The sequence below is a fragment of the Fundulus heteroclitus genome, chromosome 1 (genome assembly GCF_011125445.2).
Source record: "Fundulus heteroclitus isolate FHET01 chromosome 1, MU-UCD_Fhet_4.1, whole genome shotgun sequence".
In the NCBI taxonomy this organism is placed as follows: domain Eukaryota; kingdom Metazoa; phylum Chordata; class Actinopteri; order Cyprinodontiformes; family Fundulidae; genus Fundulus; species Fundulus heteroclitus.
Genome location: NC_046361.1, coordinates 13,732,821 through 13,748,818, shown reverse-complemented (window position 1 = coordinate 13,748,818; position 15,998 = coordinate 13,732,821). Strand labels below are relative to the sequence as shown.

The 15,998-nt window shown below is 38.8% G+C and overlaps 1 protein-coding gene across 21 annotated transcripts in view; it reads left to right on the top strand.

Annotated features, from left to right (window-relative positions):
- The window catches only part of cacna1db (calcium channel, voltage-dependent, L type, alpha 1D subunit, b), a 111,921-nt gene that overhangs the window by 86,097 nt on the left and 9,826 nt on the right, over positions 1–15,998 (top strand). For 14 of the 21 annotated variants that reach the window (XM_036135549.1, XM_036135601.1, XM_036135606.1 and 11 more), the window contains 11 exons: positions 2,335–2,418; positions 4,131–4,172; positions 4,970–5,098; positions 5,828–5,893; positions 6,009–6,100; positions 6,198–6,357; positions 6,480–6,607; positions 6,741–6,837; positions 6,941–7,043; positions 9,596–9,697; positions 14,438–14,568. In XM_036135549.1, the coding sequence (XP_035991442.1) occupies positions 2,335–2,418; positions 4,131–4,172; positions 4,970–5,098; positions 5,828–5,893; positions 6,009–6,100; positions 6,198–6,357; positions 6,480–6,607; positions 6,741–6,837; positions 6,941–7,043; positions 9,596–9,697; positions 14,438–14,568 (1,134 nt within the window). The remainder of the gene's footprint in view (positions 1–2,334; positions 2,419–4,130; positions 4,173–4,969; positions 5,099–5,827; positions 5,894–6,008; positions 6,101–6,197; positions 6,358–6,479; positions 6,608–6,740; positions 6,838–6,940; positions 7,044–9,595; positions 9,698–14,437; positions 14,569–15,998) is intronic. The other 7 variants (XM_036135618.1, XM_036135599.1, XM_036135590.1 and 4 more) reach the window with 2 other exon arrangements.

Below are 15,998 nucleotides of genomic sequence, written 5' to 3'. Positions count from 1 at the left end.
GTTTGTTCAGTCCATATGATGATCCGTTTAAGATAGATGTCCAACTTGATAAACACAGGTTTGCATGAACTGTCCATGATGAGCAAGCTTGAAGCGACTGTGGAGAGGAAAAACTCCCCTTTGGGAAGAAACCTCTGGCAGAACCGGGCCCAACATGGTGGTCTTCTGCCGGACCAATAACAGGCGATAGGGAGTGATGAAGACTGAAGGGAGAAAACACTCTGATGGGTTGAGGATGGAGGAACGTCATGGAAGCTAGATGAACTCAGCTACGATGGTGGAGAAGGGGTTGGGGGTGGGTTGAATCGGACATCTGATTCGAAATCCAACATGCAATCCGTTTGCGCTTGCTGGTTAGCAGGCTGAGACGTGGATTTGAAGTTGCTTTTAAGATGAGCGCGGGATGCTGATTGGCTTCATGGAGGTGCGGTTCGTAGCTGATTGGCTCACATCAGAGGCGTATCGGACTCTGATTGAATGGAGGCAGGCGATGAGTTTCTTCGATTGAACTTGCGCCTCAGCTTCATTTTTATTCTCCTCAATTAATGATGAAAGATATGCTTCTTATACAACAATAGCATGTCTTTCCAGATTAGGTAGGATTCCTCTTGCTGTGTAGAGCGCCATTTTCTCTCCAATTTCCTAACATTGTGCTTCAAGGAACGCAGCTCTGAATTAAACCAGGAAGCCAGCTTCCTGTGAATAATCACCTTCTTTTTCAAGGGAGCTACATTGTCTAATGCAGAACGCTATGAGGAAGTCACACCGTTAACAAATACATCTGTTTGTGAATGGGAAGAAACAACATTGCTGCTATCTGCAGGGCATTTCTGCAATACTGATAATATTAAAAGGAGGACAGACTCTTTAAAGTTTGATACAGTATTATCAAATAAAGATCTACTATAACTGAACCCTCTTTTGGGGGTGGAGAACTCAGTTAGATTAAACTCAAATGTTATTAAAAATTATCAGATAGGACAGGGTTGTGAGGAAATATTGTTAATTCTTCACAATCAATGTCATATGTCAGCACAAGGTCTAAAGTATGGAGCCAAGAGTGCATTGGTTTATGGACATTTTGAGCAAAACCAATTGGATCTAGGACAGTTTTAAAGGCTACGCTAAGGTTAGCACTGCCTTGGATATTGTTGGACTTGCCCTGAGAGTCGGCTTGGTGACTCCAAATATATCCCATATATATGCATTTGCTATGGGGTTTATGCAAGTGCTACTCACATCAATGCACTGATGAAGATTAAATCACCTCTGCAAGCTGAATGCCTGGAGAACCTGAGGTGGCGGTGGACATGTCCTTATTATCGGAGACTTCCAGCTAATAACTATTTAAGCACTAAGGGTAACTCGTGGACTGTGCTTAAAGCATTGGACTTTCAGCCTGTCGATGCTGTATCAGTTTGTGCAACACAGCATTCGTAAAGGAATGCTTGCGCGCAATTCTTGGTACAATATTAAGTTTTAAGTGTCAGCCGTAATGACTCTGAATGTCTATCGTATATTTAGCCAGTTAGATGGGCTCTAAGTCTCCTTGATTGTTGTAAAGCTCACAGAGAGAGGTAAGCACCGTTGTGTAATGGTAAAGACAAAAAGTGTCTGAAAAATATGGGTTATTTAATAATTTTCAGCAATAGATATTTTCCTGATATTGTGCACCGGCTAAGGATGACAACCTAGCAAGAATCGACAGTGAGCCATTCAGCAGCTTAAATAACCTATTTAACAAAAATGGAAACAGATGCTTTTGCAAAAGATTTGCATTGGTGCATCATTCCTGAACAGATGACATGCATCTAGTTACTAATTAACTTTTTTGTAAAACAGCAGAAGTGAAAGACAATTTTTTTCCATCCGTCTGCAGACTAAAGGTTCAAATGAATCAACAGTTTACAGATTTGAGTTTGTTGTCTTTTTTATTCCTTTTTTGTTTTGTGTTATTTTGTTTGGAAAACCCATTTTATCAAAGCAAATATTGTGCTATTTAAGGTACATTAATTACCATCTTTCTGCTGGCTAATTTTGATTTTGTTATAGGGTCGATAAGCTAAATTACGACACGTGCCTACTGTCTTTCATTTCTTAACAGAATATGAACAAATGTTCAAAACAATTAAGACCACTGCTAAATTGTAAAGGCCCGTAGTCCCATCAACTCTGGCAGGAGGACTTTCATCCTCCTCCTGTTTTATCACGGCTCAACTTTTTGATGTACTTTCTAGCTGTCAAACTTCTTTTCTTTCTTACATTTTCTTCCCACTTGCTTTTTTGTCCCTCTCTATCCTCTTCTCTGTGTGTCTCTGTCGCTTGTGCTTGCAGAACTATTTTGCTGATGCATGGAACACGTTTGACGCCTTAATTGTTGTGGGTAGCGTGGTTGACATTGCCATCACTGAGATCAATGTAAGTAATCATTTCTCACACATCTTCTCTGTGTCGTTCCCTGCAAGAGCGCCTTGCTTTATAGCGGCTGAGTTGCATTCAAGAACATAACTTTCTCTTTTTTTTCACTGGGTTTTTCCAAAAGTAGCAACAGATCTTATACACATTGATGTTCACTTCAAATCATTTTAACAACAGATATGAAGGTGCTAGCAGATCTGTTCAGGTCCATATTATTTGATGCCCAAGTCTTATAAACAATTGTCTTTGAATGCAGCTGAGCTCATCTGTCTTGTATGTGATCAGGGTTCCTGTTTGCGTTTTCCTCGATAAAACTCTAACCTTCAGCTCTGCTCCTGCAAGGTTGCTCCGTGTCTTGGTTTGTGACTCACGCCAACACTAGTTTCATGCTTTCTGCCAGCTTGTCCATGACTAAATGTTGGTTTGTCCTGAGGGAATGTTTGAAGTAACGCACACACTGCAAACCTTCAGCAGCCAATCTTTAGTATATAGAAAGCCACACAGGCTCAGGTCACAGAGCGATTGTTTCATGAGAGCATGCCTGCATTTCAGGAACGATACAACGTGGTCGGTTAATTCTCAAAAGTCAGGACGTGGTTTGGGTCTTGGTAAAGACTCTGTGAGGGTTTTACTCTACCAGTTGTATTTACCCATAAGTTTTGATATGCATGTGTGTTATCCACTGCCTTACACAAGTATCTACCCCCCATGAATTTTTCACCTTTTGTCCCATTACCACCTCTAACTTCAGATTATTTTAATTGGATTTTACATAATGAAGCAACAGGAGGTATGGTATAAATGGGAATTAGAATGAAAAAAGTTACGCAGTTTTTAACTTGGACTAATAATAAAAAAAATGTAAAAGTATTGTGTGAACATGTGATCAGCCTACTGAGTCAGTACTTTGAAGAACATTTCCCTTTTTTACTGCATTTGTCCTTCCATTGCAGCTTTAGTCATATATTTAGTGTTGTCCCGCTGGAAAGCAAGCCCAGTCTCGAGTGCTCTGCAGCTCCTAACATGTCCTTTTGCCGAGGTTGGTCGCCTTGTATTTAGCTCCATCCATGATTTTGTTGAAGAAAAATGTCCCAAAATAATGATGCTACCACCACGCTTCACCATGGGAATAATCCTGAGTTCCAGGTGCAGTTTTAGTTTTCTGACACACAGTGACAAAACAATAAAATTTTAATCTGACCAGAGCAACTTCTTCCACACACTGTGTTCCCCACATCGACTCTCAGAAACTGCAGATGGGAGTTGTTATTGCTGTCTTTTAGTAACTGCTTTATCAGGCCTAAACTAATTTATAAAAAAACAACTACAGTGTGTGCAGTTTCTTCCACCTCACTATACTATACTATACTATACTATACTATACTATACTATACTATACTATACTATGTGTTGGGCTTAAATTCCAATAAAATATACTGAAGTGTAGAATAACAATATGTGAAAAGTTCAAGGGGCAATAATTATTTTTCAAAGCACTGTTATGTATCTGGTGTTACTCCCAAACTGGTAAAGCTTTTACATGAGAATCCTTACATTGCTGAAGATGTTCTTTCAGGTAAATCATAAAAGTGTTTCTGCCTTTAATGTATGTGAAACGATGTTGTGGAAAACGAAGTTAGCGAGAAAATGTGAAGAATGGTTTGAAGCTGTGCAGCTGTTACTCGGATTAACTTTAGGCTTTTGGTTTCAAGTCGGCAGCCATCCCTGTTGTCAAGGTGATAGAGGATCCAGGGGTAAGAATAAGCCCCACCTCTTTTATTCAAGAACCTCATCCCTCTGTTATCATCTGAAAGCAAAAGCATCTGCATCGTTCTGTCGTAAAATTTTTGTTGAGAGATTGCTTAAATCAATAAGATGCTTTTTTTGAACCAGAATTAGTTGTCAATATTGACCAAAGTATAATGGTTTGTGTTTGGAATGTCGGTATTTGTCACAGTCGTGTTTTGGGTCTTTCTGGTTTGTTGTATTTTGGTATAAGTTTCAGTTTGACCCTGTTCCTCATCTTGTCTGGGTGCATGGCATGGCACATCGAATAACACTGAGATGGTTTTTGTTGTGCATTTAAAATGTTTGATTGAAGTCTAACGTTCGATTGCCTGTTTAAGACACTGACATGGTTGTCTAGTTCAAAGCCAAGCTAAGCTCTATATTTGTGTTTTTATCTAATCCTAAAACAAGACATCTTTATCTTTAGTCAGGGTATACTTAGCCAGTCTTTTGGAGCACTCTATCAGTTTTAGATTCAGAGGTTAAATATATCATTTCTGTAAATGTCATCCAGGCCCATTAATGTCCCGGGGTGTAATTTTTAGTATGGCTGCATGCAGGTTGGTTGTTCCAGTAAAGCAGGACTGTATTTTGTTTAGTAGATTATGTGATTTTTTTTTTTTTAGCTAATTGAATTAATTCATGGCTATTGGGTGAATGCATGCATCACGGATTGCATGAATGACTGATACAAAGGCCTAAATGCTGTGCTAGACGGTTGTACATTTTGTTTCCTTGTGTCTTGGTTGTTCTTCACATGCAGAATACAGAGGACAGTGCTCGCATCTCCATCACCTTCTTCCGCCTGTTCAGGGTGATGCGGCTGGTCAAACTCCTGAGCAGAGGGGAGGGAATCAGGACTCTGCTGTGGACCTTCATCAAGTCTTTCCAGGTGAAGCTTTAGAACACACAGTGTTTTGAAAAGGCGTTTGCAATCTTTCTTATGTTAGGGCTAAGTTGTCATCCTTTAAGTGTTTCACATCATTAAATAAATTTGACATCCAAGATAATCTAAATACCAAATGCAGTTCTCAAATGATGAATTCATTTATATATAAACAGCAGTCTTTGTGTAGGGAGCGAATGCAGACCCTTACATTTACTCTGAGATTTACAAAAGGTTTCCAGTATTTTGAAATTTGGTAAGTTCCATGACAGACAGAAGTTAAGGGCTCAATTTGCTTAATTTGTGTATACAAACAAATCAAGGAATGGACCTTCAACATGTCACCTTCCTTAAAGTGGCCTCTAACAGCTCTGTACTTCTGATTTATTTTTCATAATAGCTACAGCATCCACACGGGAGTGTTGTAGTGACTGCAGGGACCGTTTAGTATGTTGTTGAGGTGTGGGAAAAAGATTGCGTTTTTGAGTTGCCAAACCTCTGTGTTTTTTTTACGATGATTTCACCAAAGTCCTTGAGACTGGATTCAAGATAGCAGTTATTTTTGCGTTTAGCCACAAGAAATACATCAGCAATTTGTGTCTCTGAACTCACATCACTAGATTACTATGGTGTCTGCTTAAAAATTTCACAACTGTATTAACTTTGCGTTATGTAATTTGTACAAAATATACCCAGGAGAAAAGAAATTCAGAAATACTTTTGATTCCCTTTTAGGCTCTTCCCTATGTTGCCCTCTTGATAGCTATGCTGTTCTTCATCTATGCTGTAATCGGGATGCAGGTAATAATGTCTGACATATGGATCGATGTTTTGCAAATGTTTTTTATACTCTGCATGAGTTTCAGAGTTTCTTTTTCTGGAGCTTTGAAATCTTACTTGCAGATTCTGCTTTTAGGTGTTTGGAAAAATAGCAATGGTGGACGGAACCCATATCAACCGCAACAACAATTTCCAAACCTTTCCTCAAGCGGTTCTGATGCTGTTCAGGTTTCTACATTTATTAACTTTGGTTGGCACAATTATTATGAATGCTACATAAAACGGTTTAGCATCAGTGAAATGAATGTTTCTTATTTGATGTCAGGTGTGCCACGGGGGAGGCGTGGCAGGAGATCATGCTGGCCTGTTTGCCAGGGAAGCTGTGCGACTCAGAGTCAGACTACAACCCGGGAGAGGAGAAAACCTGCGGCAGCAACTTTGCTATAATTTACTTTATCAGCTTTTATATGCTCTGCGCTTTCCTGGTACTCTTCCAGATAGCTCAATGTTTTTTCAGCGCCAGTCATGTTTTTACCACAGACTTAATTTCATGGTAAAGCTATTAATAAATTATGCCAACATGTTGCATGTTTTTTTTTTGTTTCAGATCATCAACCTGTTTGTTGCTGTCATTATGGATAACTTTGATTACCTGACTCGTGATTGGTCCATTCTTGGCCCTCACCACCTGGATGAGTTTAAAAGGATATGGTCTGAATATGATCCTGAAGCCAAGTAAGGGCAAATGATCCATTTTTGATTCATACCTCTGACTGTTTTTCAGAACACAAAACAGATTTTGTTGATCACTTTTAGAACCATGGCCTCTGGGTGTAGTGGCTTTCATTTTAACATACTGTGTTGTCAGGGGCAGGATAAAACATCTGGATGTGGTCACACTGTTGAGGAGGATCCAGCCTCCGTTGGGCTTTGGCAAGCTCTGCCCTCACAGAGTCGCCTGTAAGGTGGGTTTTTACAACTCACAATCTCATTTTTTGCAGAAAAAACAGCTCCTATACTTTCACATGCTTGCCTCCATATTAATCTGAAGTTTTTATTCTATTGCAGCGACTAGTGGCAATGAACATGCCCCTCAACAGTGATGGGACCGTAATGTTTAATGCCACCTTGTTTGCTTTAGTCCGCACCGCTCTTAAGATCAAGACTGATGGTGAGTCTGCAGCTCAAGTTTATGGGCATCTACAAAATTTGCATTTATTATGAAGACGAAGCAGAAAAATAGAGGGTACATGTAGTACCGATGCTTGCAGACATACACAATTTTGAGGGAATAAAATTTCAATATCTATCTTATCCTAAAAGAGCAAAAAGAGTAAAAACATCTTGAATCTGTGGTGTTCTACAAGGTATGATACTTGGTCAATTATTATTTTATATATTCATATATCTTCATATATTTTCTATAGTCGTTTAATGATGATTTTTATGCTGACGATAAACAGTTCTGTGCATGCTTTGAAACGTGACAGTTTGATAAGATAGAAACTGGTGGCTTTGAAATCCAGTAAAACACAAACAACAATTATACAGTGGCTTGCAAAAGTAATCATACCCTTTGTATGAATTTCTACATATTGTCACATTACAACCATAAGCATGAAAATATTTTATTTGAATCTTATGTGAAAGACTAACACAAAGTGGTATACAATTGTGAAGTAAAAGAAAATTATTCATGATTACAATTTCTTTTTTACAAATAAAAAAAACTGAAGAGTATGATATGCAAAAGTATTCAGCCCCCATTTCTCTGAGTGCAACCAATTACCTTCAGAAGTTGCCTGATGATTGCCAATGACTGAATAGAGGCCACTTGTGTGTAGTCTAATCTCAGTACAAATACAGCTGCTCTATAACGGCCTCAGAGGTTGTTTAAGAGATTATTGGGGAGCAAACAGCATCATGAAGTCAAGGAAAACACCAGACAGGTCAGGGATAAAGTTGTGGAGAATTTTAAAGCAGGCTGAACAAGGAGAGCACTGTTCAGAGATACAGCCAAGAGGCCCAAGGTGACTCTGGAGGAACTGCAGAGATCCACAGCTCAGGTGGGAAAATCTGTCCACAGGACAACTATTAGGCATGCAAAAATGTGTTTTTTATGGAAGAGTGGCAAGAAGAAAACCACTGCTAAAAGACAACCATAAGAAGTCACATTTGCAGTTTGCCAGAAGCCATGTTGGGGACACAGCAAACATGAAGAAGAAGGTGCTTTGGTCAGATGAGACCAAAATTGAAATTGCCAAATTAGTGCGGAGAACTAACACTGCACCTCACTCTGAACACACCATCCCCACTGTCAGATATGGTGGTGGCAGCACCATTATCTGGGGTGCTTCTCTTCAGCAGGAACAGTGAAGATGGTCAGAGTTGATGGGAAAATAGATGGAGCCAAATACAGGGCAAACTTATAAGAAAACTGTGAAAGACTTGAGACTGGGGCAGAGGTTTACCTTCTTGCGGGACAACAACACTAAACATGAAGCCAGGAAATGGTTTAAAACAAAACATATTCATGTGTTAGAATGGCCCAGTCAAAGTCCAGACCTAAACCCAATCGAGAATCTGTGGCAAAATCTAAAAACTGCTGTTAACAAATGCTCTCCGTCTAATCTCACTGAGCTTGAGTTTATTTGTAAAAAAAAAAAAAAAAGAAAAGAAAAAAAAAGGAAGATAGCATGTATCATTTATTTCTACTTCAAAATTGTATACCACTTTTTGCTGGTCTTTCACATACGATTCCAATAAAATATATGCATGTGTTTGGTTGTAAGTATGTGGAAAAGTTCAATGGGTATGAATACTTTTGCAAGCCACTGTACCTCAACCTGAAAAAATGTCTACATTAGCCAAAGAAACACCTCCTTTTGTGTGTTGACCAGGTCCAGTGGTTATTTCTTGGGTGTAGATTTTGATTTAATCTTATCTCTGGTTTCAAATGTAAAATTAGTTTTACAGTCTGGCTTCTTTCAGTTAAGGAACAATGCTACACTGTACTGTAATGCCTTATTTACTGGACTAGATGCAAGTGAGCTCATAAAATCCCTGTTTTAAATATATTAAACTATAAATTAGAATTCATTTGATACATTGCTGCTCACATAGAAAGCCGTGGATGATAAAGCATAATATTTTTCTAATAATTTAAGTTTCTACTTCTTTGTTCACCGAATAGACTTTTGTTAGTTACTGTATTGCCAGCACAAAGTAAATTAAAGTAGATTAAGCTTCCATGGTTGTTCCACCAAGGATGGGTTATTTGTGTTTGTTTGATTCACTTAAAAAATAATTCTTTCAAAATATGAAAAAAACCTAAAATTTAAAAAAACATTTAAACCATGTAATATTTTTGTATTCTGGGATTGCAGTTTATCCTTCAAAGCAATTTGTGCCTTTCAAAATAGCTTTTTAAATAAACAATTCATTCCGAACAGCGGGATTTTAATAGATATGGCTTAACTAAATAAAACCTAATCAAAGTCTACTTACAGCTGAAGTACAGGACCTTCTGAAGAACATCAACAAATCTCAAAACTATTCAGGGTCTCGAGTGCATTACAAAGATACATGTTAAAAGTTTTAGTCAGCCAATGACAGAATGATAGTTTAAGCGACACACTTGCATATACACATAGTGTACAGATAGTGTTTTTAACTAAATGTCACTCTTTTATTACAACAATAACATTGTTACTGTTTTTGAAGGTAACTTGGAGCAAGCCAATGAGGAGCTGAGAGCTGTAATCAAGAAAATCTGGAAGAGGACCAGCATGAAGCTGTTGGATCAAGTAGTGCCTCCTGCAGGCGGTCAGTGGTCATTACACTCAGAAAAAACATTTGCTGAGCCTCAGTCACATTAAGTGGGTGAAATGTGGGCTGAAAGGGAATTGTGTCAGAAATAAAAATGAGTCTTATTGAAAGCAGGGCCACAATTATTTCACAATTTTATGAAGGGAATAAATGCTTGGATCAGGTTTGTGGAACAGGCAGCTAAGTATCTGTTAAAAGAAAATATTGTAGCTCTTACAGTAACTAAAATCCTTTATTCATGTTCCAAATATGATAAGGTCCTGGGGCTTTTCTTGAGTGCTGACACTGAAAGACCCTCTTTTCATCTTACTCGATCTTTAGTGCTGGTCAGAGGGGAGTTTGTGGAAGTGGTGGGGGTCCCCATTGCTTTATGCCTCTTCTTTGGTCCAACGTATTTTCCTCAGATACGGAGAAAACCATGGTCTATTGTTGTTATGTGTGCAAAAGCTCTTGGTCTGCACACACACACATATGTCCTCACAATAACTGATGTTTGTTGTCTTAGTGTGAGTTAATGTATTTGCTTTACTGGATGAAGCGTCAAACACACAGATGTGTGCAGTCAAAGCATGCCTGTAACATCTGCTTTGACTCATCTGTCAACTCCCTGTCAGCTCCCTAATAGTTCAAACCACAGTATGCAGTATATATATACTGCAGTATTCTGAAAGTTTGTCGGAGAGGTTTGCAATGTTAACCCCCCCCCCCCCCCCCCCCTCCCCCCCCACCCAAAAAAAAAATGGCAAGATAGTCTGGGGGTTTTGTTCCATTATCAGGAGTACAGTTTTGTGGTGGGATGTGATCACTGGGCAGAATAACAACTAGCCTTTTGTTCACCCTCGGTGAATAAAAGGGTTTGCAGTTTATAAAAAATGATCCCAGGTGGTGACTACGTCTTCTGCAACACGTTGACGTCAGTACACCAACTTTCCTTCATGTAAAAGCAGACTCCTGGCCTGGCATCTGAAGTGCACAGTTCTGGATGTGTTCCCCAAGCCACGAGTCAGCAGATCCACAGAAGTCTGAGTTTCTTGAGCTAAGATGGAGCAGTTTATCCTTTTTGTTCACTAGGGAGTGGACATTTGGAAAGTGGAGAGACAGGAGTGGAGTGCGCACCCCCGGCTGTAAGAGTGTGACTAGCACGCCGGCTCATTTTCTAATTTTGCATCCCCAACAAAAACCACAGACAGCTGCTGCAACTCTCTGGATCGATGAAAACCATATAGAAACTACCTAGAGTAGATTTTTTGATGCTAGGGAGTTGCTCTCTGATTAAAATGACTGTTAAAAATACAAAACAAAGCACGAGCAAACTGCTGAGATGCTCTGTCTTGTTGATGACTACAAACAGCATAGGTTTCTCTGCAATTCTCTACAGGCTGTGTATCCAAATATCAGCAGAGATCTATATGCAGTGCATATTTGAGGCTGTATGTGAAGTTGTTTGTTGTATGATCATTCTACCCTCAAAAAAGAACTGTTTATTTGATCTATTAAGCAGCCTAAAATAATATTATATATTTATTGTGGAAGGGCAGTGTAAGTAAACTTCAGAACCTTGGATTGTTTCTTAAATTGGTAGTTTTAGATAAAGTTTGGCACTTTCCATGTTTCTGAGTCGACGCAAATGTGACTTCCTCTAGTTGTGTCTATGTAGTTTTTGCAGCATCCATGCTTTCTTTGCTTCAGTTTGTCAAAATCAGTCATACTGCATGTTTTTTTTGTGGTTTAATATGTCAACCCACCTTTCTCTCTCTCTTTCTCACTCTCGCTCTCCCTCCTTTTTTTTTTTTTTTTTTTTTTTTTTTCTTTTTTTTGCCAAGCTTCTCTCATCCACAGCTTCCTCTGCTTTCAGTGGCTGGCATTGTTTTTCTTCTCTTTCTGCTACCCTGAGCTCTCTGGAGTAGTTCTGCTTTAGCTGGTGGCATGAAACTCTTGATACCTCTTTTTAAGAACTTCAATAGACTCTGTTAAGAAAGAGAATCTGTGATCACATACATCATTGTGCATTAATAAAGCGTTAGGACAAATCTAGGTTTCCTTTCAATTAAATATCAGTCTATTAGCTGACTTTAAAGCATACATTACACAAAAACATGTCACAGGAATACTAACGATGTATTTTCTTTGAAATGTACACATCCAGCACATGCTTTTGTGGTTTAATTGAGGTAAGATGCTAAACTTTTAACTGTAAATTAAATATACAGGACTCATACTAATTTCTGCCTTAGTTATCGATTCTCTTTCTGACCAGTCTCTTGAAGTGTCTCTCTGGCTGTTTCAGGTGGTGTAGAGACACTTTCTTCCTAAAACTATCCCAGTAACCAACACTTTCAATTGGCTTCTGTCCCCTTTACTTGACCCCATACTTGAAATAAAGAGGGGGTCAAAGAAAGATGGTAGCAACATTGAAAAGGAAATCCGCTACACACCGCGATACAGCTGCTTTTTGTCCTTCGCTTTGCTCCCCAGGCTGCTTAAACAACAGCTTATCTGAGAAAATCAGACCTAAACCTGATGAGCCTTCCTGCATGGCAGATAGGGCGAATTATCATGGGAAACATCCTGTGTTCATGCTGTAAACCCTTGTTATAGAAAGTGAAGATCTGATTAAGTTCCCTGTGCTCTTCTGTTGGGTTGCATGCACTTGCTGCTACAGATCGTTTTGCTGCAAGATATGTAGAAAACATCTGCTTGACTGTCTCAGATGGAGAAATTATATATATTTTTATGACATGAAGCAAGAAGACAGTTTTAAAATGCCGTCAGTCACTTGTCAGTGGACAGTGCAAAGACTAACGTTCCACTTGGTCTATCTTGGTTTGCAGGTGAAACTGGCCATTTAAATTTGTCTTATTCCCCTCTTTTAGAGTTTTGCATACCAAAAAGAAAGCGTATAGCGCTTTGCAAATAGATTGCAACATTTTGACACAACCCCAAATTGTCTTATGTCCTAAAAAATTGGAGGTGTATGAACAATACTGTCAAAATATGAAACTACTAAAATAGACAGAAAACAACTTTCATTGTAGGCACATTAAGTGAAAGACATTCCAAGTTCGTACATATTAAGAAAGGTTTGGATTACAAAATTTTACGGTTCAATACTCTGGGGTGCAAATTTAGTGCACTAGTAACGTACAGAATAAATATTGGAATGGAGTTGAAACTTATTAGTAAAATAATTTCTTGTAACGCTCTGGCATACCCAAATAGAATGTAGTTAATTCATATTTTATTTGCATCAATGCTTTTCTTCTAGCCTTGCAGCCGGGAACAGTCATTGTTTGTTTTTATACTGCCACCAAACTACAGTATGTGTGCAGGAGCACTCACTGTACCAACTTTTACTGATATTTTTAAACAAACACAGAGTTATTCGTTGATATTAGCTGATTTCTTTAGGAATTTAAATAAGCGCTTAGCAGGGTTAGCATTTGTAATTGTAAACGTCATTCTCCATGTGTATTTTTCTGGTGTATTTCAACCCTCACCTTAACTCTTAGATTGCCTAAAGGCTGCTAACATTTCTAAACACATCATCCTCTATGGCAGGCAAAGATTGTAAGCTCAAAAGGAAAAATAACAGTCCAACTTTGCTTTAACACATTAAGCCTTTTTTGTATTTGCAGAAGTCTAGCTCTCTCTTTTATTATGCGTCACTGAAAGGAGAAGATTCAACACTAGTGATTTCTAGTTTTATCAGGCTGAGACTGTTGTTTATAGCGTCACATTTTATGACTCAATTACAGTGGTTTTAGAATAAGATCAAAGTTTGACGTTTCCAGTAGGCTAGTTACTGATCAGGCTGATAAAGTTGAAAAGAAGTCTATTTTGCATCTCCCATACTAATGGGATGTTCACTAATCCCACTTAAAGGTTTATTGTGTTGCTGCAAAGCTGCAAAAGAAAAGAAAAAGGGTAGAGCTAGTGTAAAAGTGACCTACAAAATCTAGCTTATAAGTTAAATTGTACGCTAAGAATTTCATTTTATCTGACATTTTTCATGCTATTCCAAATGTTGTTTTTTATAGATTTGGGGTTGTATTTGTAATAAAACTCTTGCTTGCATTGTTAAGCAGATGTCTCTTTGGTCAAGCATCAATAAAACAATATATGCAAAGTGTTCATCCTGATAGTCCTTTGAACCTTAAAATTATTTGCACCGAGTGCGATCACTACACATAAAAATAAATATTGTTGTGCCATCTGCCAGCAGAACTGTGAAACTATCAGAAAGCAAAATGGCGACAACTGATGCAGCTGCTGTAAGAGCCAGTAGGCCGTCCTGCAATGCCTTGCAGTAAAATGTCAGATCGGCATGGTCGACGACTAACCCGATCTACAGGGTTAGGGTTACTTAACCTCTTTGTAGTCGCACCTCCGCTGGACGTTGCTGACTCGCCCAGCTCCACTGCTTCTTATTGTGCAAAATATCGTAGTTCCAGTCATGTGGTCTTGTTATGGTAAATATACACTGATGTGCTTTGTTTACTAACAAATACAGCTAAAACAAACAAACTATCATTCCAATAAGTCACAATAATTGGAAAAACTTTGAATGCAACCAGAGTTATGTACTGGTGTAGAAATTCTTAAAGTCATAGTCATTTTAGTGACTTTTTGATTGGCGTGTGTTTGGTGTCAACTCAGTTTACTGCAGAATATCTGTACAGCTGAGGTGTTTGGGTCCTGATGTGGGAGGCTTTTGGTGTGTTTGGTCTGTTCACTTAGATGACGAGGTAACAGTGGGGAAGTTCTATGCCACCTTCCTGATACAGGACTACTTCAGAAAGTTCAAGAGGCGCAAAGAGCAAGGTCTGGTGGGAAGGAGGTCTTGGGAGAACACCACCTTGGCTTTACAGGCGAGTAAAGACACTGTTTCTCTCATTTTCTGCCCATGGTGACTGAATAAATCAATACATTAAAAAAAAAAAAAATACATTCATAACTTGCATTGGCAAGTTATGAATGGAGCAGCCAAAAAGATTCAGCCATTTTTTATATGAATTAACATTCCTAAATATTATGGATTTTTAATTTTTCCCTTCAAGAACAATTTAACATCAAATTAGTAGGACTTACAAGTGTAGCAAAGATGTCATAATAGACCTAACACTGAACAAATCAGGTGTTTCAAAACGTTTTTTTTTTATTTTTTGTTTTAGTCACTTTTTGTTTTAATCATTCATGTGGAACAGTTTTAGAGCACATTAGACAGTATACACAGCTTAGAGTAATTTCTCTAATGTATTTTTTTTCAAGTAAAATACAAAACTCCACACTTACGTTCATCCTGTGGCAAGTGGAGTATTATTAACTCAGTATTTGTCTTTGCCTGCCGGTCTCTGCAACATGACGCTTGTTTTGTTGAAGACACATTGGCTTTGTATCAGACACTGACAGCTCAGGTGCAGTTCACAGGAACTGCTGAATTTAGCGTGACAATGAGAAAAGGATCAGACAGGTTCTGAGTAATCCCTTTCTCCATCTTTTTACTGTGAAGGAGCTCTTTCAAAACCGATTGCACTCAATGATCTGTACTATGGACAAAGGGATTCCTTTGAACCATGGGCCACAAGGCTGTACAATGTCGCTGCCAGGAACAGGGGTGACTCGCACCTATTTGCACTATTTGTGGTTTTGTTGTGTTTAGTGCAGAGGTGTGTAACCGCTTCTGTTCAAAGTATTTATTGGCCAAATAAAACATTAACTTTTTTAATTAGAAAAAAGAAAAAAAAATCACAAAAATAATGTGATTTAACATGAATGTGGTGACACTGGCACGGAAAGTCCCCTGCAACAGGAAGAAACCTCCAGTCGACTCTGTCTCAGTGTGAACAGCCATCTGTTGCAGCCAACTGGGGGTTACCACGGTAATGAAATGATAAAGAGTTGACGTAAGCAGTTGCTCCTATGGTGGCTTCGTCTAGGAGAGAAACACAGCTAAACAGAAAAGCTCTGAGCCAGTATGAAGTATTGTGATGGGAAAACAGAGTACCTATATATTGACTTCAACCACTTTGTTTTGGAGTGAGAAACGCTGAAGCACAGCCAGTCAGGCTCAAGTGTACCATCTATAGAAAGACAACATGAAGTTTTTGGGGCAATAAGTCAACTGATCCCCCCTCCAGGAAGGTGTTACAATTTTTTGCTGATTGCGGCAAAAAGTGTTGGTCATGAACCATGGACTGGGCTCTGGGACCGTGATTTCTATATACCATCCGCAGTCGCTTGATGTCTCAGCTGCAGGGCTATGGGCTGCACTGGGGGACTGCTACGGGGAGCTACCCTC